This window comes from Manacus candei, unplaced genomic scaffold (genome assembly GCF_025592945.1).
Source record: "Manacus candei isolate 608988 ecotype Guabito, Panama unplaced genomic scaffold, ASM2559294v1 h1tg000011l, whole genome shotgun sequence".
Classification (NCBI taxonomy): Eukaryota; Metazoa; Chordata; class Aves; order Passeriformes; family Pipridae; genus Manacus; species Manacus candei.
Window position 1 is genome coordinate 11,798,901 of NW_026138059.1, and position 24,912 is coordinate 11,823,812.

Below are 24,912 nucleotides of genomic sequence, written 5' to 3' on the forward strand. Positions count from 1 at the left end.
GCCATGATTTAGAAAGAATCAGTGGAAATCTATATGGAGATGAAAATACTTTAAAAGGCTTGTGAGTATAAGAAGCCTTACATGGTGCATAGAAGCATGCATTTTTTCCAATTAATTAAATTAGAATAGTATATCTTTAGTATTTCTTTTGTAAGACACTACCAGATATCATTTTTCTCAGCCTTCATAAGCACATATAATCTTCTGTACAAAGTTTTTGATCCAAACTACTAAGAATACTGGCCATAGCTATAAAATTTTTTTCATTCTTTCATTGATTTCTCTCTCATCCTCACTGCCAAACTCCAATAATCAGGGACTTTGTAACCATTTGTTTTCCTTATAGGAAAAATATTTATATGTCATAACAATACTTTCAGCAGTGCTAGACGGAGCTTTAATGTACAAAAATGAATTTTCCACAAAGCAAATAGTGTGCTACCTGAGAGACAGGAAACTCTTCATGATCAGTCAAACCACAATTCTGCTGTTTAGTTAGAATTATAACTATGAATGTACACAACTGCACATACAATAGAGATGCAAGCACTCAGGCCTCGGCTGTGTGGAGTAGATTTAGATGACTGTGGGTAGGTTTGGAAGGTAGGATTCATTTGCAAAGGAACCAGGACAAATGCACATTCTGAATTAGAAAAATGTCAATAACTTAGAGAAATGTCAGTAATCTCACCCACAATTTAATTGAATACTAGTTTAAATTAGAAACAATCTATGATTGAAAGTGAGAGGTATAGCATTTTTTTCTCAATTATTCCTATGCAAAATAGCAGCATTTCTAAAAAAGATTAAAAAAAACAAGCGATAAATAGATGTAATTTTAGAAACATATATAATAATGTGTCATATAGTAGAAACATCTGAGATACTTAAAATTTCTTTTAACAACTTTTAGCCAGTCTCATGTTCCTACTTATTCTATCTATAAATGTAACACTATATATAGTTAAAATAACTGGAAGTGCCATTTTGTGTTTGTAATGTCTATAAAGATGTATCATATACAGAATACTGCTAACCTTATTGAATATTAATTTTGTCAATTGAAATATTTTAGTTGTAAAATATGCAGGTCTACATTCTATCACAGTTCTGCTATTCTTCTATAAACAGTATTTTAAAATTACTAAAAAAAATATTAAACCATTAGGGATTTTTTTTAAGATACTCTTTCTTTAGCTGACAACTTTCCTTCAAGGTTTTATTAGTGAGAAAAGAGGAACAGTAAGTCATTGCAGACACATTGCCACAAAACTGCTGTAGAAGAAATCAAAATCAGGCTAAGGCATCTGTCCCACAAAGCTTAATCTAGGATTAGGAAGAAAGGAAGAGGAAGCATGATTTATATAAAACCAAGAAGTGTTGAATCTTGTGTACGTTTCCAATGAATCCTAAAAACACTTAGAAAAAAAATTCTGCATGGAAGCATTTGAACACAAAATTTCACAAGCTTCCTACTGAAGTGAATGCTGAAATGTTGCAATGCATGCCAGCAAAGACTCTGGGAAGCTGCTTCTCTTTCTTTGGTTCAGGAAAAGAAATTAACCTCTCCACATGTTCCAAAACCAGAGAAATACCGCAAAGCATTTATTTGATTAGGAAAAGGTGAAGCAGTTTATTAAACCTGAAGAAAGTCCATTAATTTCATGGCATAAAAGAATCAGAGAGCTTTTTGAGAGGTCAAGATAATAAAAAAGAATGACTTTTGCTATTGATTCAATTTCTTATCAAGTGAGGAGGCTAGAAGATTATTCCTCAAATATGAATGACATAATGGTTACCTTTCTTATCCATTCTCTAACTTTAATTTATATATTTTATTCTTCTAATTTCTGATTTACCACTATAGAAAGGATTCCAAAAATATGTGCTGTGAAAGTTAAATGTTCCATATTTATTTTGTTAAGATATCAGTAGGATTACATCAAATGTCAATATTTTAATCATAAGGAAATAGTAATAAATAATAAAACATAACAAGAAAAATTACTAACACTAAAACAACATTCAGTGAACCAATATAAAACATAGCAAGTGTGAAAACAATTTTCAAAGAGAACAGAGATTATACCTAGATTTCTAAGAACATACACAAAATATCTTTCCACTGATAAACATTTCAAAGTGCATCTCAGAAATTATTGTTTGTTAAAATTAATTTAATCAGTAAAATAAAAGGATATAGGGACAATATTTATTTGATATCTTAAATGTCTTTATTCAAGGAGTGCGGAACGTAGGCCAGCCTTAATGGGACAAGAGAAAACATATGTTGTCTTATAGTTTTATGTCCTTTAAGGTATTTTCCTTCTCTATTATAATACAAGATGTTAAGGTACATTGTAACTGACCATCAGAAGACACCATAATGAGCATTAAAAACCTGTATCATCAATCAGCAAGACTTAGGACTAAATACATTAATATTTTCATTTAGTAAAGTAAATCATGTTCATATCTGCTATACAAAGACTGCACAGAAGTTATTTGATTCCCTATCTTCCTCATGCTCTTAAGATTTATCTTTTTTCCCCACATTTTTTGAAAGTGGCATCATTATTTCCAGACAAGTTAGTCCCTTTGCTTGCTTGATCTTTTGTTTATACCTCTAATTGTTCTTGTCACACTAATATTGTATTGTATTGTATATGGGACATGCTGACAATATTCTCTCATCAATCTTTACACTTTTATATCATTCTTTAAAGGATATTGTAAAACTTTACTGTATGTTTAACATGAGGAAAAATACTTCACATTCATTTATAGTGCAGTTTTAGCATGAATAACTTTGTATTGTCTTACAAAATATTGATAAAATTGACTCCATAACCCAATTGCCTTTGAATGAAAGTATCTTCATGAAATAGTACTTCCTCATCTTCATTTTTTTTAGAACTCAAAATTAATTATATATTAATTCATTCAATAAATGTAAAAATATTTTTAAGTGCTATAATTTCTAATTAAAAAGTCACATGAAGCTGCAGATCAAATTCAGTATAAGGTCTTATGTACCAAAATTGAAGTTTCCAATCCTCCAATTCTTTTACCTTCTAATTCAGGAGGCACTGAAAAACAGCATCTTTGGGGGTAAAAAAAGCACACGACTGGAATACCTAAGCCCGTGTTTTAGGCTGAATGAATTCTCTAAAATAATTACAGAAATTAGTTGTAAGAGTCAACAGAAGGAGATTGGTGGTCTTAGAATATTTCAGAACAATATAGGCACATAACTTAAAGGGAATGTTAAAATATCTTTCAATTAAAAGATATAGGAGATGATAGTTCACATTTTTAATCTAAATATGCCTGTGGTAAAAGTGTTGGAAGAAAGAAACATTAAAAAAAATTAAAAATCCTTATGAGTTATAACTAATCACTTTGAGAAAGATGTAATGCATTATGACATTGTATGTCTCTAAAGAATGCATTGGCTGTACTGTCACAAAGAACTACATTTTCTCATGCCTCTCCAGTCTTTTTCATTTGGGAGGTATGGTTTTATAAGAAATGCCTATAATGCCTATTATAGCATGGACTAATGGAGTTGCACAAGGCTCATAAGATGTTTCACAACACATTTCCAACTATACTTTGCTAAAATAATATAGTTATTTAATAATTGTATTAGTTTATTATGCTGCTCTTTCATTTTATGTATTATTCCCCCTAAAAGAGAAATTAATATTCCAAAAGAGGTTTTAAATTATTTTCATACATTCCTCCTTACCTATATATTTGCAAAATGTCTTCCAGCTGTACTGATGGAGATTAAAACCCAAGAAGAAATGGAAGATATGGGAACTGCAACCACACCTTGATAATCATTGAACGGTAAATGTACCCACTGATTGGACAGAAGTTACACATTCTCTCACAGGATAGAAATTTTCTAATGCCATTCAACACAGGAAATATCACTTTTAGTACTTTTACCTTCATATAATCATAAATGTAAAACAGCAAAAGTGCTTGGCAATAAAAATCTCCCTTAATTCAAAAGTAAAAACTCTCAATATTATAATTTGCAATACTTTCAACCTCCTTTATGTATTTACTGTATTAATTTTCTGAGGATTTTATGGTATTTTTCTTTATTATGGAACTAGAACTTAAATGTTACGAATTCTTGCAACATTGGATTTAAATAACAACATGAAATAAATGTCCATTCCCAAGTACATGGACAAAACATATGTTCATGCTGCAGAGCAATATAGTTAAGCTGTTCAGCAATAATAAGAAAATAATTTAAAATTATTATTCACAGTATTAAAACACTCATTTGGGAAGCAGGAAATTGCAGTGCCTTAGCAAACCTTTTGACATCTAGTGTAGTTTTTCCTTCTGACAATACTGAGCCCTTGTCTAATAAGAATGCAGAGAACTCAAATTGGAAAACACTGTTAGCCTGTCCCAGTGGAAAATTTCTTTCTAAGCTATAGCAGTCTGTCCTGAAACAGAATGACTGACCCTTCCTCTACAGTTTTTTCATGGCTTATACCTGTAGCTCAGTTAAATCTCTCTTGAATTCCTCACAGGTTTTCTGGTTTGACTAACCTAAGGGCTATCAGGTGTTTTCTGTAGAGAAGCTTCTGTCCCATCTTTCAGCATCAGTGTCAAATATACTGAACATACATTCTGCAATGCAAACCTGTAGCACCATTAGCCTCTTGTTATGATGGCAACCATTTATTTCAATCTATTTCATATGTTCTTAGCTAGTTAATTGTATGTGACACCACTTCTGCTCTACACAATGACAACCTAGTTTTGTCATAACATCCTATATGAATACTTTATCAAAGCTTCTAAAGCTCTAAAAGAATGTCAGAAATTTTGTTTCTGCACTTGTATTTTTTAGATGAAAGTCCAAGTAAAAGCTTAACACCATAAAATGTTATATGTTACATTGTACACTCCTCCCCTTGCTCTCAAATCAGAAAAAAAAAAATCACATTGAGTTTAAAATAATTTCTGGTAGTATCATGAGTCCTTATAATCAATACAACTGACAGATATTAATAGGAACAATAAATCACTGCTGAAGAACATGATTCATAAAATCATGTTATAAAAGCACATAACATCTTCCTTTATCTGCTTACATTACATATTAGGATAAAGGCACAGTTCTTCAGCAAAAGCTGCATTATATACACATACACAAACAACTAAACAAAAATCAGAAAGTACTGTGAGTCCTGAAACAAAGGTAGTATTAGAAAGTTACCTTCACATCTGGGAAAATGATAGTTCCAATTTCTGTTGATTCCATGTTGACATGTGAGAACAGGCTGACCCCTCAAAACATATCCAGGGTAGCACTCAAATGATACAGACTGACCCACACTGTAATCTGTGTTGACTATATATCCATTCAAAAAAGGAGGAGGATCAGGGCAGTTCTGTAACTCATAAGCTAGAAGAGAACAGAAGTACTTTTTATTGCTTAATCAGCTCTCAACACAGGAAGTACACATTAATATAAATTCTGTAATCCATTCAATAATAGGTAAACACTGAAAGGCCAAGCTCCAATGACATAGTGATTAGCACACAACAAGAAATAAATCATCCATTGGGACCATACAGAAATATTCTAGTACTTGACATAAAAGTCATTAATTCCTTAAATTTTATGAAATACAAGATTTTTACAATACGCGGGACTTTTTAATATATATTAAACTATGCCAAAAAAAATCACCTGACCAAAAAAATTAAAAGAATTAATGACTATATAGAAACAGGGCTTCATAAAGGTCTAAAAAAATTACAGACATCTACCAAAGGAAACGGTCCTTTTAGATATAGCTCTATACAAAAAATTGCTTCAGTGATTTATCAAATTTGATGTTCAGTTCTACGTTTTCAAAGACTTCAAAATATTATTCAATGAAACACAATTTATAAAAATCAGTGCGATGAAAATCCTAGAAGTATATACTTATTATTGTCAACTAGATTATTAAACAAGTCAATTCAGCAAGATTAAACTAAACATATAACTTGGATATGCATAAGTGCTTACTTACAGTGAAGTTTGTGCTTAATTGCTTCACTGAAGTACAGCAACTGTCATTAGGTTTTTTAGTCATTGATGATTACAGTCATTCTATGCAATAAAGAGAAGATTTATTTTCATAAAACCTTCTTTTCCCTAACTTTGCCAGTGAATCCAGACTCCAGTGTTTGTAACATTACAAAGTCAGAAGAGATGTGGAGGTACCCCAAATATTCTGAAATCTTCTAATAAATCAGTCTCCAAATAACAAAAAAATTAGAAAATAAATTCTAAATTTCAGAATAGAAATTAATTGCTGCTGGAAAAGAAATGTAAAAAGGTTTATTCTACCTAAACTGTGGTTCATTAAATTTTTATGCTAAATCTAGTAATGGCTCATTAATTTTTAATGCTATTATTACTCTGACTCTCATTATTTTTGTAGTACTACTACAGATAATATCATTATTATCAACATTTTTATACAAAATAGAGTACTAGAAAGATTATTTAAGAGTACAGGACATATTAAGACTGACATATTAAACTATATAAAAGTCTATATAGCAAATTATATTAGAAATAGAACTGAAGATTATTCTGGAGGGTCAGAGGATCTCACAGATTTTTTTGAAAAGGTGCAGCACTACATTGCCCAGTAGTTACAAGAGGAGTGTTTTGGAACAATTACAATAAATACTGTATTTACTATATAAATACAAAAGATTTGTACAATCTTTTGAGGAGATGAATACACATAAAAAGCATCATTCCTTATTGGTTAACTTGTTGCAGTATAGTATTCTTAGCTTATATTTTAAAAATACTAAACACAGTCTCAGAATTTTTAAGAGAGTATTAAAAATTGTTTTCAGAAAAAAACCCTATCTCACTGATCTACATAAGAAGATAACACAGGAACCACTCAGGTGAGAGAGGAAATCCTGAAAGAGCATCATCTCCTCTCTATCCCTTTAATTTGCACAGTATCCTTTGCAGTCCTTTGGATAGCAAATGAAAAAAAAATAAAGCCTAGTTTTTAAAATTCCAACTACTGTTTATTCAGAGATGCATATGCTTTTTGCCTATTTTAAGTAAGGAAAACAAAACACATAGAGAAACTTTTGGAGGTTGTTCTGGTATTTGTTTTAGTAAGAGTAGAACCTGTGCCTAAAGCAGATCACCATAAATTTGAAGGTCAGTCAGTTAGGGATGAAAGCACTCACACAGAGCATAGTTGTGTGTTTTGTTATTTGTTATTTTAAAAAATAAGATGTAAAATGTTAAGATACTCTACATGTGTTTTCTGGTATATATCCTATAGATGACTCATAAATTATTGATCAGGTGATCCATCAGACTATGATATCATGATTTACAGGCCACTCAGGGAGTATGTTATATAGCTTTAGTATAAATATGAATTATATTCTTTTCTTTTCTTTTGATATATGCAATGACACCTGATTAAACATAGCAATTAATTATTCAGTCATGACTATCAAATATTACCAACAAATCCTTATTGTCATACCTTACAAAAGAAAGCTCTTTTTATGAGTGTCATACCCAAAGACTTGTTTGGTGCTGAGCTTTAAAAATTGAGATACTATTTCGCAGCAGACAAAAACTCTAGTAAGAATCTGAAAAGAAGTCCAATGTAAAGGAAATCTGAGAAAAAGATTTCATTCCAATGCTGGTAGCAGTCAAATACTTGAATTTTAAAATTATCTCATATAGACATTTGTCATTTCTTTGCACAGTATATTTTCCACTGATAAGAAAAGAGTGTAAATCACAAAAGAAATGTAATTGATCCCCTGCTATCCTATTTTTATGATTAAAATGTATTTTTCATCTTACATAAACACTAGGGTGACTTATTGGCTTTTCAAGTGCCACATACTTCTGTAACACTTAAACATGGAAACAATTGGTATTAGCACAGAATTGAGCATGCAATTGCTCAAATACTAGGAAAGCTCCCAATTAGTTCACTTAAAACTTTCATTTAGGCTTATTGTACATTCCTCCAGTGTCATGGTGTATATAAGTACAGACAATAAAAAAAATCCACTTCTCAAAGTAGACTAGTCTAGCATGGGTTGAATTGGAAGGGACCTTTAAAGATGATGTAGTTCCAGCCCCTCTTCCATGGGCATGGACATATTTCAGTAGAACAAGTTCCCAAAACCCCCATCCAACCTGTCTTTGAAAACCTCTGAGGATGGGGCATCCACAGCCTTTGCTGTTCCAGTGTCTCACCACCCTCATCTTAAAATATTTCTTCCTTATGTCCAACCTAAATCTACCCTTTTTTGATTTAAAACTGTCGCCTTTTGACATTAAAGTCCTTGGGAAAAAAGCCCCTCTCCATTCTTCTTACATGACCCTTTTAAGTACTGAAAGGCCACAATAAGGACTCCCTGGAACCTTCCCTTTTCCAGGCTAAGCAACCTCAACTCTCTCAGCCTTTTTCCACTGGGCTCTAGCCCTGTGATTATTTTTGTAGCCCTTCTCTGAACCCACTTTTACAGGGCTGTGCCTTTCTTGTGCTTTTAGCACAAGAGCTGGACACAGTACTCCAGGTGGGGTCTCAAGAGAGTGAAGTAGAAAGAGAGAATCACCTCCCCTGACCTGCTGGCCATGCCTTTTTCTATGAAAGCTCAGGATGCAATTTGCTGCAGCCCAGGATAGGACTTGCAATCTGGAACCTCAGTTTATTGCTATAGGCATCAAAGAACATATCTTTCCAGATGTCATGGCTCAGGACTAGGGTCACGAAACATTGCTTAATGAGTTAGAAAATAATTTGCTATGAGCCCCTCAAAAGATCATATTTTATTTTCATTAGTATTCCTTCCTTAGGACGTCATCTGAAACCATTTCAGAAATAGAACAATTTTTCAACAATCTCCTTTTCATTCCATGATTCCTATAACTCAGAAGCTCCATCATAATCCTCTGTTTTCTAGATAAAGGTTATCAGATTGATCATGTTTAAATCATGTTTTGCATGTGCATGAGTGTGTTTTTGGAAGAAAGGAAGTGCAATTTGAACTTTTTCCTGTATATTTTCTAGAACATGTTGCTCTCTAAATATATGTGACTAGGATTCTTACCTCATATTCAGCTTTATCCTATATTGAAATTCAGAACAGATTGAAAATACTCTTAGAGTTCCAATAATAGGAACTAGGATTTTCACAGTAAAAATAACACAAATCAAATATATATTCTGCTTCTCTTGAAGAAGCTCTAGTTCTAAATGGAAAGACATGTGGGGAAAAAGATATTCTAGAAATAATAAAAACTGAGGTAACATTAGTAATATGGACAGGGATTAAACCCCACAAATACATCTTATTAAGCATTAGACTAACTGTATTCTTCTTTGTACTAAATTCTGTTATGAATCCCTCAAAGGCCATGAAAGTTATGTTTTTCTTCTGATCTAGTATAACTTGGCTTGCCAATCAAACTTCTGTGACTTTTCTTCTTCCCCTCAGACCCAGTGTACCTAGACTGTCTATATCTCAGATACTGAGATTTGACAGATATGAGAGTCCCAGAAACTCAGGATTACCAGTCAAATGTGATATAGAAATGTTCTTCTGGGTATTTGTGGTTGCTTCCTCTCTTTGCTGTTTTACATAGGTGGCAAAACCACAACACCCCTAACAATGCTTCTGTTTTTTAATTAAACAGGATAATATTTACTTGAACACTAGAAAAAGTGTGATTAAATATTAATATTTAAAAAACCAAGCATTTTTAAAGTCCTTATCATCTTATGAAAAATAAAAATAATATATAATAAAATGTATTCTAACTGCTTCCAGTAGTTCAACAGGCAATCAGTATGAACTTCCTTCTTGCAAAAAGTGAAACAAAAATTTGCACAACACACAGAAATTCAGTAATCCATCTTGAACGTTATGGAATACCCACCATTCCCTATGTATTGCAATTACAAAGCTGAAGGGATAAGAAAACACGAAAATATCAGAACATAAAACAATAAGGACCTGACTGGCAATGGTACTCAGAGCTGTAATTTCCCTAGGGTTCTGCTAAGGAGACAAAGCTTTTTACTGCATTAAGAAATACACAGTACCTGTATAACCTTAGGTTATATATTCAAATCCTGTTCTTAAGGAGCAGCACTAGCTCCCTGAAAGCATGGGTAGAAAATATTTTACTGTTCTCAGTGTGCATACACTTTTCTTCCTCCAGAAAATACTGTGCTCACAGTAAAATCCCAGACTATATTAAGCCTCAATCTCTTAAGCATTTTTCTCTCTTCAGAAAATCAGTAGAAAAATTGTGAAATAGCATTATTAATTCCATCATTCACTCTACAATATTAATATTCTTTGCTTTCCCTTGAGATGAGTGGTTATCAAAAAGACTTATCCTTCATAAAATGCTAAGATCTCTAGAAAACTTCATTTTTTTAAATAAAATGCAAGTTTTATTGAATAAGCATAGCCATCACCAACCTCCCTTTATTTTTAGATTGCTATGTATAAAAAAGGCATCTACCTGGCAGAAAAAGTCTGCTACCTTAATGCCATTACTTATTGTACTCTAGTTAGTAGAAATGGCAATATTTTTAACATATGAAAAATAGTCCCTAATTTAATCCTAAATCCTTTTTGATGTAAATTTAAGTACATTTAAAAAAATCAGATTAAGTTATACAATTTTATGGGCACTTCCTAATATGCAACACATTCACTAAGACAGCTAGAATTGGTTTGGGAAATGTGACTGCAACTATGGATTCTTTTTGCCGACTCCTCTTTTTTTTAAGGGTAAATTAAATTAAGTTCTCTATTAGAAAAACAGTGGGTTTTTTCCCAATTATAGTATATGAGGACATCCTAAAATGGGATAAAGTAGAAGAAGTCTGAGAAAACTTCTACTTGTATGTCAGGTGCTCAGCTCCAACTGCTTTGCTTTACAAATTCCTTTCTATAGAAATGGTAAAAGTGATGGTGTGAGCACCAATTGGACTAAAAATATATTCTTAGCTTTCTATATATGACATGCTTCCTTTTGCCCATATGAAAATTTTGAATGTGACACCTATGCCAAGGTCTCATATGTTATCTCCCTCCCACATCTATATCTCATAAATAACAGTTAGGGAAGATACTGCATATTAAAATGAGTTGTGATGATGAATATTCTGACTGGGTAGCCAGCAAGTCAAACTGAATTGATACCTATAGAGTAATGCTCAGTCTTTCCTCTCAGTAAGGGCATTATTTCAGGACTGTGAAATTTGATTAAAACTGGTCAATGGTTTCAAAATTGCATAACAAAGGTATACTAAGAAGCATGACAGCCTGACAGTAAAACAGTGCTAAGTTCCTTCATCCAAACAAAACAGGCTAACACTTACATGGCATTTCATTTACTGAAAGGAAAACAACATTTCTAACAGGGAATAAATGAGAAGGAAAAGAGAAACAGTAGTTTCTCTTCACAGGAGTAGTGAAGAATTATTTTTTAAGTCAAATTTCAGCAATGTGGACAAACTAAGAGGGAGAGAGTGAAACTGAGAAGTATAATATTAAAAAGAGTAGGAAAATTCAGATATAATCTCGAGATAATTTTACAAAAAGATACCTAAGTATCAAGGGCAACAGATGTGGGAAATGAAAAGTCAGTGATCAGAAACAACATATATTTTGTATGATGAAAAATAAAGCAGTCACCAAAATTGTAACTGTAAACCACTGGCATTTTCTTTCAGAGCACATCAGAAGAATGGTGAATACACTGCAATATAACACTTTCAGAAGTTCACAGATTATGAATATCTTGAATTGAGTGTACGTTTTCCTAGATGTTCTAAATTATCCTGAACAATTTACTTGTGCTCAATAATATGAAGCTATAAAATATGATAATCATAGAAAGAATTGCTAAGTCTTCACAATAGAAATGACTAGTGCAATCTGGGATCTCAGGGGAAACAGAGAAAGTTTCTGCTCTATGAGGAAAAATAAACACACTCAAGATAATTCATTTTTAAAGAACCAAAGTCCAAAATCTGTTTGTAGAATGCAGAAAAAGTAGACAGAAGAGAGAATATAAGTCAATTAGAAGTTCAATAGAGTGAGCTTAGCTGGTAGACCCTAATCACTTAAAAATCAAACACGACAGTGTTACCAACTTTCCATATTAGAAAAAAAAAATCAACAAATCATAAGTACCTTTTAAAATAATTTTTTTTTTTTTTTCTTCCCCAGCACCTTTTATTTAAGCAGATTATGTTGTGTGGGTTTTTTTTCAATTTTAAAACTATAATTTTTTTTAATATATATGCTAAAATACTGTTCTTCTTCAAAGCAGCATTCAGGAATGAGTCACCCCAGAGTTTCCTTATAAGTAAGAAGTATTACATAAAAATGAACTGCATGAGTTACCTTTACTGGAGAAATTGCTTTGCTTCTCATTAGTAGGAAAAATAAAACTGGATGAATGTATATGCATTTGGTAAATCAAACACACTCATAACTACACTTTTTGTGAAACAAGGATATAAATACTAGTTGTATTTTTTATTTGAAATTAGATGACAAGTGTCAGTTAATTTAACTGTATCTCTTTCTTGGTTCCGATTTTTCTATCTACAATTATATCTATTAGACTATAAACTAAACTGTGAAAGTTCTTATCAAATTATTACTATTTTTGAGAATTTAACTATATTTCTGGATTCTTTCTATAATTACTTGGAAAATACTACTACAAGTTTCTGAATTTCTATAAGTAAAACTTCTTTTTTGACATTTTTTTTATTCTGATAATGCTACTACGCAATCTTCATCAGTTAAAAATATTTTATTTTAAGTCCCATCTAATGAAAATTTTTAATATTTCTTAATAAATTGTCCTGGTTTTAAATGAATTGGTTTTCCTATATTTAAATAACAGGATAAAATTTTAGTGTCAATGAGATAGTCATGATAACACTTCTGTTCACAGCTGACAAGTTTCAAGTGGGAGAAGCAGAAAGCGAGTTATCTAAAAAGCAACAATACAAGAGATGGTTAGAATGAACAAAAAAATAGCAGTCTCTATTGTATGGTGTCCTCTTCATCACACTCTCATTTATTTCTAACTAGACAAAATAGTCCTACTGGACAAAGTGAGAATGGAAAGAATAGAAGAAAAGAGTAATAAACTATGCACCTGTTGAGCAAGCTACAGCATTGCTTCTACAACAGGTTATGCAGTCTACAAACAACATAAGACTTAACTATTCGATTCAGGACAGAAAATGTTGTTAGTCTGGAGTTATTCACGTGTAGCTGAGATTATAAAGACTCCATGCCATTAAGGAATGGCTTGTTATAGTAAGGAAAAAGCCACTAATTAGAAGCAGAACAAAGGGCACTGGAGATTACATCAAAATCATCCTACATGGTTTTGTATTTTATTTATTTGTCAGTTCTGTAACTTGCCAACCCCAATTAAGTTTGACTGCTCAGAATGAAACTCATACTAGCTGAGTGTGATGTGAGAGTACTCCCTACTTCTAAGACTATGTGACAGAACAAAACTCCACAGACAATAGAGAGATATGACTCCTTCGTGGGCATGCTTTACCCTAATACAGGTGCTCGGAATATTCCTCTCTATCCACTGATTTCACAGATACGATCTAACTATAATATGTTTGTGTATGTAGTATGTATGTGTATGTATGTAAACAAATACTGTACTGCTCCTGGATATGATTGAGGTTTTTTTCTTCACAACAGCTCATATGCTGCTGTGTTTTAGATTTGTGGCCAAAACAATACTGATAACACACTAGTGTTCTGGTTTTTGCTGAAAAACATCAAGGCTATCTTTGTTTCCCACTCTGCTTTGCCAGTGAATAGATTGGGGCTGTACATGCTGGGACAGGACACAACCAGGGAGATGGCCTGAATTAAACAAAGAGATATTCCATGTCATATAAAATCATGTACAGCAACAAAAGGGAAAAGAGAGGGGTCAGGGACATTAGTAACCTTTGTCTGGGCATCAGTCTGCCTGAGGGAGGTGGTGAGTGATTGTCTTTGCATCACTTTTTTGTTTTCTTTCTCTCTTCTTCCCCTTATCCTTCACTTATTAAACAATGCTTTTTATCTTGCCTCCTAAGCAGAAAGCTGTTACTATTCTTTTCCTCTTCTCCCATCCCATTATGGGTGGGAGGGAAGTGAACGAGTAGCTGCATAGTGCTTAACTGCCCATTGGTATTAACCCACAAGACATAACCAAATTATCTAAATTAAGATTGTAGAATAAGGCGGCATTAAATTCCTTCTGCAGTTAGATGAGAATTCAACCAGCAATTCCATTTTGTTAAACTGTACAGATCCTGCCATGGGGTTCAACAGTTGTCAGTAAGACTCTTTTAACAGTTTAAAAATGTGCACAAAATAATGATTTTTTTATTGTCACTAATGGGGAAACAAACAAACAAGGAAACAATGAAGATCAAGAAAAAAACAACAGTAGAAGACCACAAAAAGTTCACACTTTCAAGTACTGATTATATGTATTTGAAAATAGATATAGAATGTGTGTTATCTGGTGTCTTTTCATTTCCCTCTATTTTTCACATAAGTCTAGACTGCAAATAAATAACATAGGAATTATAAAAGTTTTCATCTGAATATTTAAAATAATTTTTACTGTATTTTGAAATACTCATCCATTACATTAAGTATAACAAGATTTTTTAAATGGGAGAATAAGACAGTGAATATTAGTAGTATTTTTCAGTAATAGTATACCTTAATGGAATGGAAAGGGGTATCAACTATGTGACCTTTGGCAAATAATAACACCTTGTTCTCAAGTTTTTACATCAATGAAACAAAGATTCAAACTCAATAAAATTCCAGTTTTAAAAATTCCAATGAATTTTTACAAATTCCTATTAATTAAACAATCCAAAGATTTAAAAATGTTATATAGTATATGCCAAATACATATTTTAAAATAATAATAAAAACAATTACAATTTCATTTTTCCTTTCTAACCATAAACATCATTGTGCTACTTTTTACTTACCTTGGTATGTTAACTTAAATCCTTGCCTGTTTTCTGAGTGATCGCTGTAAAAATGGACAAGTGTTTCATGAGTAGTACTTAGCAAGGGTGATGGGAGTTCAATTCCACTAAACTGGCCAATCATAGAACTGGTGTGGTGAGGCCCATTCTGAATTTCAAGAAAATCATGATTTGCTTCAGTAGAGAAATTCAGAAACTGAATGTGTGCACCTGCAGCATTGAGAAAGAAAGGAAAATTAGAGTTTTTATAATTCATGTTGCTTAATATTACAGCATGCAAATAAAAAAATCATCATAATTGTTATAGGCACTATGTTTGTATTTTAGTCACTATTTAAAGTGAGATGCTTAAGTTACTGAAATAGCTGCTAAGTTTTACAAGAGTTACCAATTTTTTGGTTACCACTAAATATCATAACCACACCTTAAAGGACCAATGAAAGGAAGTCAGATAGTCAGCACCAGGGATTTGTCAGATTCCTAAACCAGTCAACAGAAACACTCTGGAAAGGGCACATCACAAATCCTGCTGTGTCATGGTGTGGTCAGGACTCTGCCACAAGAGCATCTCCCTGTACCTGGGCCAGGCCTCTCGTAGAGGCTCAGGATCAGCTCAGTACCCAGGAAGGTTACTAACAGAATGACCTTTCAGAGGCAGAAGTTTACCTATCTAGTTTCAACTATCTACTCTACTCTTGTTTGCCTGACCCAAGTCATCTATATTTGTCTCCTTTTCCCTTCAGGTTGGGCCAGTGTATCTTTAGAGCCATTTCACCCTCTATACAGTCCCATAAGATGCACTGAACTCCAGACTGGCAACAGGTACTTACTCTGGAGAGTTTACCACAAACCCTCTCTGGGAGTCAGGTGGTTGACCCAGGCCTTTTAGCATTCAAAAATGCTGAACAGTTGGAAGTATAAGCATAATCTCACGGGAAGAGCTGTTTTGAAGTACTGGCACTACTTCATATGGACTAAAGCTTCTCAAACTGTGTGTATGGGTAATATTAAAAGAGGAATGGGGGATGAACCCCTGGTTTGGAAGCCAAATAGCACTAAGTAGCTTGCAACTGCACTGTTTGGGCCTAACCTTGCTCTGGTAGACTCTGAAGAACCAGCTGTAATGGAATAAAACAGAATTACTGAATGAGCCAACAAAGTAGCATGAAATATTTAATGCCTTAAGTCTTCTTGACAGTCTTACTTAGCAGTAGAGACATATTCACTCCAGGAGAGAACCTTATAGATTAATCACCAGGGTAATTCACTCAGTCTTGTTTATAGCTCATTTCTTTGCCTCTGTGGTTTGAGACTGAATCAATTGTATAAAAAAGGATTTTTTTTTTTCAGGAAAAACTAAATAAGCTGCCAAATAAACTTGTTTTTATAGAACACTTGTAAGAATATGCGATATTTAACTCTAGTACTTTCTCTGACCTATGCAGAGTGGGAGATATCAAAACAAGTATTTCAGCTGCTGAATAAGAAAATTTAATCCAATGCTGTCAACAGAGATGTACATACAGAACGTATCAAAGTCTTAATACCAGACATCTCTTATATGTCTGATATGGTTAGTCTGACTTGAGTGAAGGCACAATTTTACAATGCTCTCAGGATTTGAGTTGAGGTAGGACAACAAGCAGCCTGGAAACATCTTGACTTCAGCATCAGAATTCAGTGATTCCCAACAGAGACTGGATGTCAGCAGCATAGAAATTATACAGAATTGAACAGCCACTAAATATTATATTTACGTTGCTAAAGTGACAAGTAGATAATCAAATCTGGCATATTTATATAGACCCCAAATCATAGTTTAGGTATTTAAATAAAACAATCTGCTTTTATGAAACAGTCTCTGATGAACTGTTGAAAACCTTTAACACTGAATCATTCCAATTTCATTTCTGAGAAGGAATTTCTATGTCTAGTTGTATACAGTCAGTATAGAAAAGCTTTGTGTTTTAGAAGTAAAAAAGTAGATTTAGCAGTAATTAAAAAAAAAAAAAAAAACAACTACCTAAAATAGCCACATTTTAAACATGAACATACTTTTTTCCTAAAGGTTTTTCAAACATGCTAATTTCAATTAGAGAACACACTGTATGTGTCCCTCAAGCCTTAACTCCAAGTTTATACAATTTTCAAATGTCAATTTGATATGTCAAAGTAAAATTTTTCTACACCAAATAATTTCTTACATAAAATTACACAAAATAAAACTGATAGCTACAGAAAATAATTCATTATCTGGTCAAGCTATAATTATATTTCTTTCTGCTCTAATTGCAACAGCACTTCCTCCTGACTCGAATATACTCTGGATAATAAGAATTACAAGCTGAGCTAACTTTTTTACAAATTTTAATCAATTAACAACTGCCTGAAATCTTTTCAAAATCTCCAAAACTCACCTGAAATGATGTATTTTCTATTAAAATATTTGGATTTTACTGTCTTCTTTTGCATGATTGATATATTTTATGTAATGAAGAGAGCACTACACTTCGGGACACACTTAGCTTTGACAGTTTTATAGTTGGATTTTAAGTACACAATTATTTTGATACAATAGAATGTCTGTACATAAACAGCTCTTAAATACACTTGTAACAAAATAATATCCAAGATTTTCAGAGAAAGTACTTTGTGAAAGATCACATGAATCACAATTTGTAAACCTGATGTAAAGATATTAACTATGGATAATTGACCAAGAGTTTGTGAAAAATATCCCAGTAGGAACTTTATGGTAAGAAGTGTCCTTTGGAGTACTGCAATTGGAGAAGGCAATGATAGATTAATTCTATGAACACCTTAAATCCCTTGCCAAACAAAACCATTGTCTTTTCTATTTATAGGATTACCACTACCAGAGACTTTTGGAGAAATGAAAGGAATAATAACAGAACACAATACACTTTTGTGCAATTAATTCATGAAACATTTTCTACATGGAAAAGTTTAAAGAAAAAGAGTAACTCTGAGAAATATGAAGAACTATTTTTCAAAGTCAGTATTGTAGTAATGTGACTAGATGACAGGCTTCAGAACAGTTGCTTAGCATTTATATGTTCTGCAGATGTATTTGTAGAATGCCCAAACTAGCAAGGAATGTTCTGTCTGTGGTTCTTCTAAGGCTATAAGGATACCTAAGGCTACTAAGGCTATCCATAACTATGATGGATCAGTTTTACCAGGTATGCACTGGTAAAGAGATCTGTTCTAAATAGCAGAACAGTATTTCTACAAATTAACTGGGTAAAATACTATGTAGGTAGTACATTTCACTACAAAAATCCTTCATATGAATGCAAATGGAGAATATGGAAAATGAACTAATTTCCTGAGACAAGAATAGTGAATTTAATAGTGAGTTTTTAAAATGAATTTTCTTATTTGAGCACTGGCATTGAATTCACACAAAGTTTTACAGCAAGAAAACTTATTCCTCTTTTATTTCTGGCAATAATGGAGGATTGTGTTTTAATACATGAACTTATACATTCCTTATTATCCATGATTGCCTTCTCAACATAATTATTACTTATTTGTGAAGACATTTTCTGTATGACAATAGTTTTAGTGTAAACCTAGAAAGTTTCTAAGTTGGCAACTGCAACTTAGGATTTGAAATACAATTTGAGAATGCTTTTAATCAAATTCATAGTGCTAGAATTGAGGTTTTGTCCATTTTTATAGAACATTAAAATACTGTTAAAAAGTCATTTAGAGAAAAATGAAAGGACATTAAACAAAAGATCATTAGTTAATTTAGAAGTTACATTGTTTGTTTTATCTGATATATCTTCATGTCACATGTTTAATTTGCTTTGAAATCAGTTTCCAAGACACAACAAGTTAATATGAAGGTGCTTTGACAAAGATATATTTTTAAATTGCCAACCATTTTCAAATTAAAAGATAGCGAGTAATTATGTTAGGGGCTCACAGTACATTCACTGGATAAAATCTACTGCATACCAGAAATCAGAATACTCATATATATTTTAATCTGATGATTACAAATAATCAATCTTCTAATGTAAGTTTACTTACCATATCCAATAGGCAATAAAATTTTCCATGTACAATCTAAGTTACTAGGGTAATTTCCAGGAAAACCTGGGCTTAGGATCACACCACCCATGTTTGTCAGTGTTCCACCACATTTAGCTATTAAAAATAAAAAGAAAGTCACTGTATCTTTTAATAATATTACTTCTTAATATTTGACATATGCTCAATTTAAAAAATGGATTTTCCATTTTATCCCCATGACCCCCAAGTAGTGAAATTTATCACAATCAAAACATTCCTCATGAAGGAGAAACAAGAAATATAATTTGATTTAGAGTAAAATGTTTATTAATGCCATCTGTTAACTGTTATTTAACTACAATTGTATAGTTGCACACATAGACCGGGTAACCCATTTTCTCAGCTTGAAAATTATGGTTAAAAATGTCTGGTGCTATGTTGAGATATGCTTCACAATCAGAGCAACAAATTTGGAATTAAACTGACTTATGATATTGATCCATGATGTAGAAGCAGATCTATTAGTCAATATAGCTAAAACCACACCTGAATTTAAAAACAAGCAACCCCCCCCACTGTTTTTTGCTTTAATTCAGAAAGCAGATAGGCTACTTGCGTAACAGAATTATTCTTCACTTTCTGTCAGTATGCTTCGATTCAGCAAATTCATGTGTTTGGAAATTGAAAACCCATTTGGATTTTTTCAGATGACATAAAACTAAGGTATAAATATGTGAAGCAACTTGCAAACAAATGCCTGATTTACACCTTTGCTAGGATTATAATATGAAGGAAGAGTAACTTAAAGAAACCAAATTAAAATATTGTAGTTTGTATTTATTATTTGAGGAATCATTACTTTAAAGCCCGTGAGCCTTCATGCCAGGTACTACATTGATACATGATCTTATAACACAACTGTGATACTGTGACACTGCTGTAATAACTGTACTGAAAAACTAAAATAATCTACTGATTAGATGACACCAGAAAATTGAATCAAAATAGGAAGAACTCCTCTAACAAGCTGAGAAATCAGTCCCAAACTTCTCAAATATCTCTAAGTCCTTTCAATGTTAAGCATCTTGTTTAGTGAAAAGAATAGATTTTGGTTTGCATTCTATACAAATCAACATTTTAAGGGCTGGAGGCAGGAGAAGGGGGGATAATGTTTTAAGGGTTTGTCAGTATTCCTAGGGGTATTTTAGATTGCAGGGTAGCACAATTTCATAATTCAATGAGGACACTGTTTGCAAATAGGAACTATAATATACAAGGTGAAACAGAAGATTACCACAAAAAGAAAACAAAAAACAAATCTGCCCAAAGCCCAAAACACACTATCATGAATAAATTTTCCATGTCTAAAACTGATTTGAAGGACTTACACTGCTTTCATATTAATCAGAAGTGACTGCTTCTGTAGAAGCTGACAATACAAAATAATATATAAGCTCAACTTGACAAGGAGTCTTTAAAATCATTTCACATTAATATTGCTCTATATCATCCCATCTTTAAAATTCCTCTTAGATATGAGGCTCATAGGAACAGTTTTTTGCTGACTGGTTATTAAAATTAAAAGCATTCACTGAATGTATTTCAAAGCTGAAGTGACAGAACATTGTGATGGACTTCTGCTTCTCACCCTTCGATTCCTGCTTTTTCTTGAAATAAGCATGCAGAAGACAGTAGAGTCTTGATTCTCATAAATTTTGTCTAACCAAGAAAGAATACTGCAGAAGATTATTTTCTACACAGATCTGTTAGAGTAAGGTGTTAATGTCCTTAAAAAAATTAGCTTTACTTTTTAACTCAGCATGATTTAACAGCTTTCTTAGATGAAAAGAGACAGCCTTTTCTGGCTCCCTAAAACTCCTTTTTCATTCCACCACTGCTGAAGCTGCTCTCCACTGCCTGCTTCTTTGGGAAATCTCCTGGGTGCCCTGCATGACCTGCCTTGTTCCTGAGAAGGTTCTCCAAGCAGAGCACGCTGCAAAGGAACGTGTTAGTTTCCTCTCCTTTATGAAGAAGATCCAGACTGATTCAAAGCAGGGTATTGAGGACAAGCTAAACAATGGGTTTCCTCCTTTGCCCATGTTTTTTTTTTAAATGGCCTATACACTATAGACAAAAATTATCTCTTTTTTTTTTTTTCCCTGTATTTCATGGATACAAATGGAAACTCAAAAATGTTTTGAACAAAACAGAATTAAGTTGAGGAACAACAGGCATGACAAAGCCAGGAGTTTCTTTCTGGTCAGAACAGTGAAAACAAGTAAGGATCCATACCGATGCAGAGAGGAGATGGATAGTTCCAGCGTCGAACTGTTCCTGGCATACAAGAAATATGAGAACGGCCCTGTTTGGAAAGGGCAAAATATTAGATTACAGATATTCATTACGGGACTTTCCTGGAAGGCAGAGCTACAGAGGACCTCTTGGATAATCTAATCAGTGTCTTTTCTTGTTTCAACCAACTACATTACAATTACTTGAATGAATTTCTGAAACACTATTTTCAAATGCTTCAGTTTTTATGTTCTTATTTTTCTAATGGATAAATGTTCTAAAACACTCTTCCTCTGCTAAATTGAAAATGCCTTCACATTTTTCACTAAATAAAAGTATGGTTATAAAACAAAAGCAGCTAACTACATGCATTAATATAGTCAAGTTAGTTCACTCCCTATTTCAATTCTAGTGTATTCCATCCACAGTGGAAGCACAGGGGTTGATTTTTAAGCTGCAGTCTGGAATGAATTGCTCTGCGTGAGCAGTACAGACACAGAGAGGAATTTATTCTACATCTATTTGCTATAGATGGTATGGATGTGGACCATACCAAGACAGTCATCAACAAATTACCAGCAGGCCTTGACCTCTCACATGGCTTCCCATCGTGACCCACTGTGTACATGCAATACCTTGGCATTCAGCTGTACAAGTGTCTCTTTATTTACCTGTCATGTTTAATTTACTCTACCTATTTTTAAGAAAAATCCCAACCACCAAGCAGAAGCATGTGGCAGCTGGAAGTGAAATACAATACGGCCTTAACCTGCAAAGTCTAATCCAACATACTTCAGGGTGGCTGCCTAGGACCAGCTGCAAACTGCTCCCAGCTTGGTTTGCTCTGGTAACAGTTCAAACTGAAAACTTAACAGTAGCACAAAGTCTTTTTTTTGTCAGTTTGAACTTGGTTATGCATTCTGCTGTTGGAATGTGAAAACTGAATAAACTGGCAGAGTGAAAGCAACTGATACAAAGATTGAGACGTGGGACTGAGAACAAGGTTTGGTTCCTGTTTTAATCATTTGGATATATAAACTTGCACAAATCACTTAACATCTCTTGTTTATTTTTATCAAGTGTATTAAGAGTCTATTAAGAAAAAGTCTATTAAGTCTATTAAGAGTATTTATTAAGGTAGTACATCTTGTCAATATAATATGAAGACTTATTTAAGTATAATTTGTCCATAGCAATCATATTCACATTAAAAAAAAAAAAAAAATGAACAAATAAACTACAGTAAAGGAAAATTCATTTGATGAAATTACTTCCACATTAATTGGAATTTTTACACATGCTACACTGAATAAAGTTCATATAGAATTGCATGGAAAAAAACCTAGTTTAATTAATCATTTCATTGAATATCTTAGGCAATTAGCTTCTGAAAGCCAAACTGAAGTATATCCAGAAAATTACTTGGAAGAAAAAAAAAATCAGTTTTCACAAGAATGGTGAGAAATTAAATTAGTCTTTTTCTTATAAAAACACTACAAATTGATAACAATTGAATAAAAAGCTTTTTCTTGAAATCAACCTTTTTAAAGGAAAAAATGTGCATGCACTTAGTGTCATCTTAGTTACTTGCAAAATGGATTAGCTTTGAATAATTTACTTAATGCAATATTTGTTGTTTGATTTTATTCCCTCTTTCCAGTCTTCTATGATTGCATTGTTTTATTTTACTCTCTCTTTCTAGTCTTCTGTGATTGCATGTCTATGATGTGAGTCGAGGGGGAAGCTGTAATTTAACTACCACAGTAAGGCAAAACGTAAAATGGCCTATAAAAGATCTTTTGAAAAATAAAATTAAATGATTCCTCTGGCTTGAAGCCTCTTTTCAACAAGAGCACACTCTGATTTCAGTCTTTTAAAGTTCCCTCCTGTGGGGAGACACTTAATCCTACAGCTAGCAATTACCTTTCTTATGTATCTCCAGGTAGTAGTTTGAGCTCTATGACTTTTCTGGTAAGTCTCAATTATAAACTAATCCACATCTGATTGTTATTGCTAGCTGTGAATACGTTCTCTAAAGACTGAGGATAAATTCACTGCCAGAGTGAAAAAAAATATCCTGCAAAGTTATGCTGATCTATATATTTGAATAGCAAACATACTGTGCCTCATAGAACCTTATTTTCATCATTACTTCATTTTAATTTGGAACCATTTTTTTTTGTCCTGTCTAAGGAACATACATGTGTATGCACTTTCTTACAGCAGAGTCCATACAGCATAGAAATTCTCATTAATATTTCGAAAAGATTTACACTCTTTTCTATTGAGTTTGAATATTGAAGGTCTTTTGTTTTACACTTTAGACAAGCTCATGAAACTAGTTTTTATATATGTCAGATTCCACAGTTAGTATTAAGTTTTTATAGGTATGGAAATACAAGTAAAAATATAGTTAAGGAACAATATGCTATGACATTTTAAGAAAGTATTTAATGATAAAATCCCTGTAAGTATAAAAACAAAAGTGAAATTAGTCATATTCAAGGACTACAGATAAGAACTGCATAAAAAAAAGAAATTGCATGGTTTTTGATAGTGATATACACAGTGTATTGAAATTTAGCTTTAACACAGATCAGAGTTTTCTTGCATGCAGATGTCCTCATCAAAGGATTGCTTTATACTAATGCTCTATTTATGAACTCATATTTCTGATTATTTTCTAAGTAAGCATAGATCCAAAACATTAAGTCAGGACTGAGAGTGTGTACTTTCAAAAGGTTTCCCGTGCTTATTCTAACCACTTCTGAAGGATTCATAGTCTACAGTTATCATTCCACCTCAATAATTTGGCTGTACTATTTTAAGTACAGACAGAAAATTTGAGGGTTTATCTATTCCTAATCCATGTAATTAAAAATGCAATAATACCTTTTCTCATATAGACTGTCCTGAGTCTAGGGATGAATAATGCTACATTTAGCTCAATGCATACCAAAAAGCACTATAAGGATATATAAGCTACATCTGTGCTAGTGGAAGTGTGTGGGCTTGTTTTCTAGCCTTGAGGGCAAATGCACGGTTTTGTATATCTACCTCCTTAACCATTTCCTTCTGAATTCTCCTCGAAAACAAAGTGTCACAAAGCAAACTCTCTGTAAGGAAAAATCTGTGGCTTGTGATAGTAACTAAACTGTGATATTTCACCTAGGCCAAAAAACATTCTAAAAAAAAATAGCACCAAAGATCGAATTTCAGTTCCCATATCTTTGCCTAGAGTAGATTTAGCATGAATACAATTTGATTTGGAAATTTTACAATTCCTGACCAAATACGAAATCTCAGGATGTATTTCTACCACCATGGTTACAATTTCACCTAGAGAAATCACTGCCAAAATAGGAAACCCACAGTAGTACATAGCATAGTACTATAATAATTTCCTACGGGAAACATTTTAACCCTGTTATTTCCATGTCCATTTTAATGGTCTACTCCTCGA

At 32.8% G+C, this 24,912-nt stretch overlaps 1 protein-coding gene and 1 long non-coding RNA gene across 6 annotated transcripts in view; one reads left to right on the forward strand and one right to left on the reverse strand.

The window, feature by feature from the left end:
- The window catches only part of CSMD1 (CUB and Sushi multiple domains 1), a 1,077,494-nt gene that overhangs the window by 122,514 nt on the left and 930,068 nt on the right, over positions 1-24,912 (reverse strand). For all 5 annotated transcript variants that reach the window (XM_051778075.1, XM_051778073.1, XM_051778072.1 and 2 more), the window contains 4 exons: positions 21,450-21,519; positions 19,176-19,292; positions 15,114-15,323; positions 5,255-5,443 (listed from right to left, as the gene is read on the reverse strand). In XM_051778075.1, the coding sequence (XP_051634035.1) occupies positions 5,255-5,443; positions 15,114-15,323; positions 19,176-19,292; positions 21,450-21,519 (586 nt within the window). The remainder of the gene's footprint in view (positions 1-5,254; positions 5,444-15,113; positions 15,324-19,175; positions 19,293-21,449; positions 21,520-24,912) is intronic.
- The window catches only part of LOC127466837 (uncharacterized), a 31,538-nt gene continuing 28,884 nt past the window's right edge, over positions 22,259-24,912 (forward strand). Inside the window, exon 1 of the long non-coding RNA XR_007902880.1 lies at positions 22,259-22,452. This is a non-coding gene — a long non-coding RNA (uncharacterized LOC127466837). The remainder of the gene's footprint in view (positions 22,453-24,912) is intronic.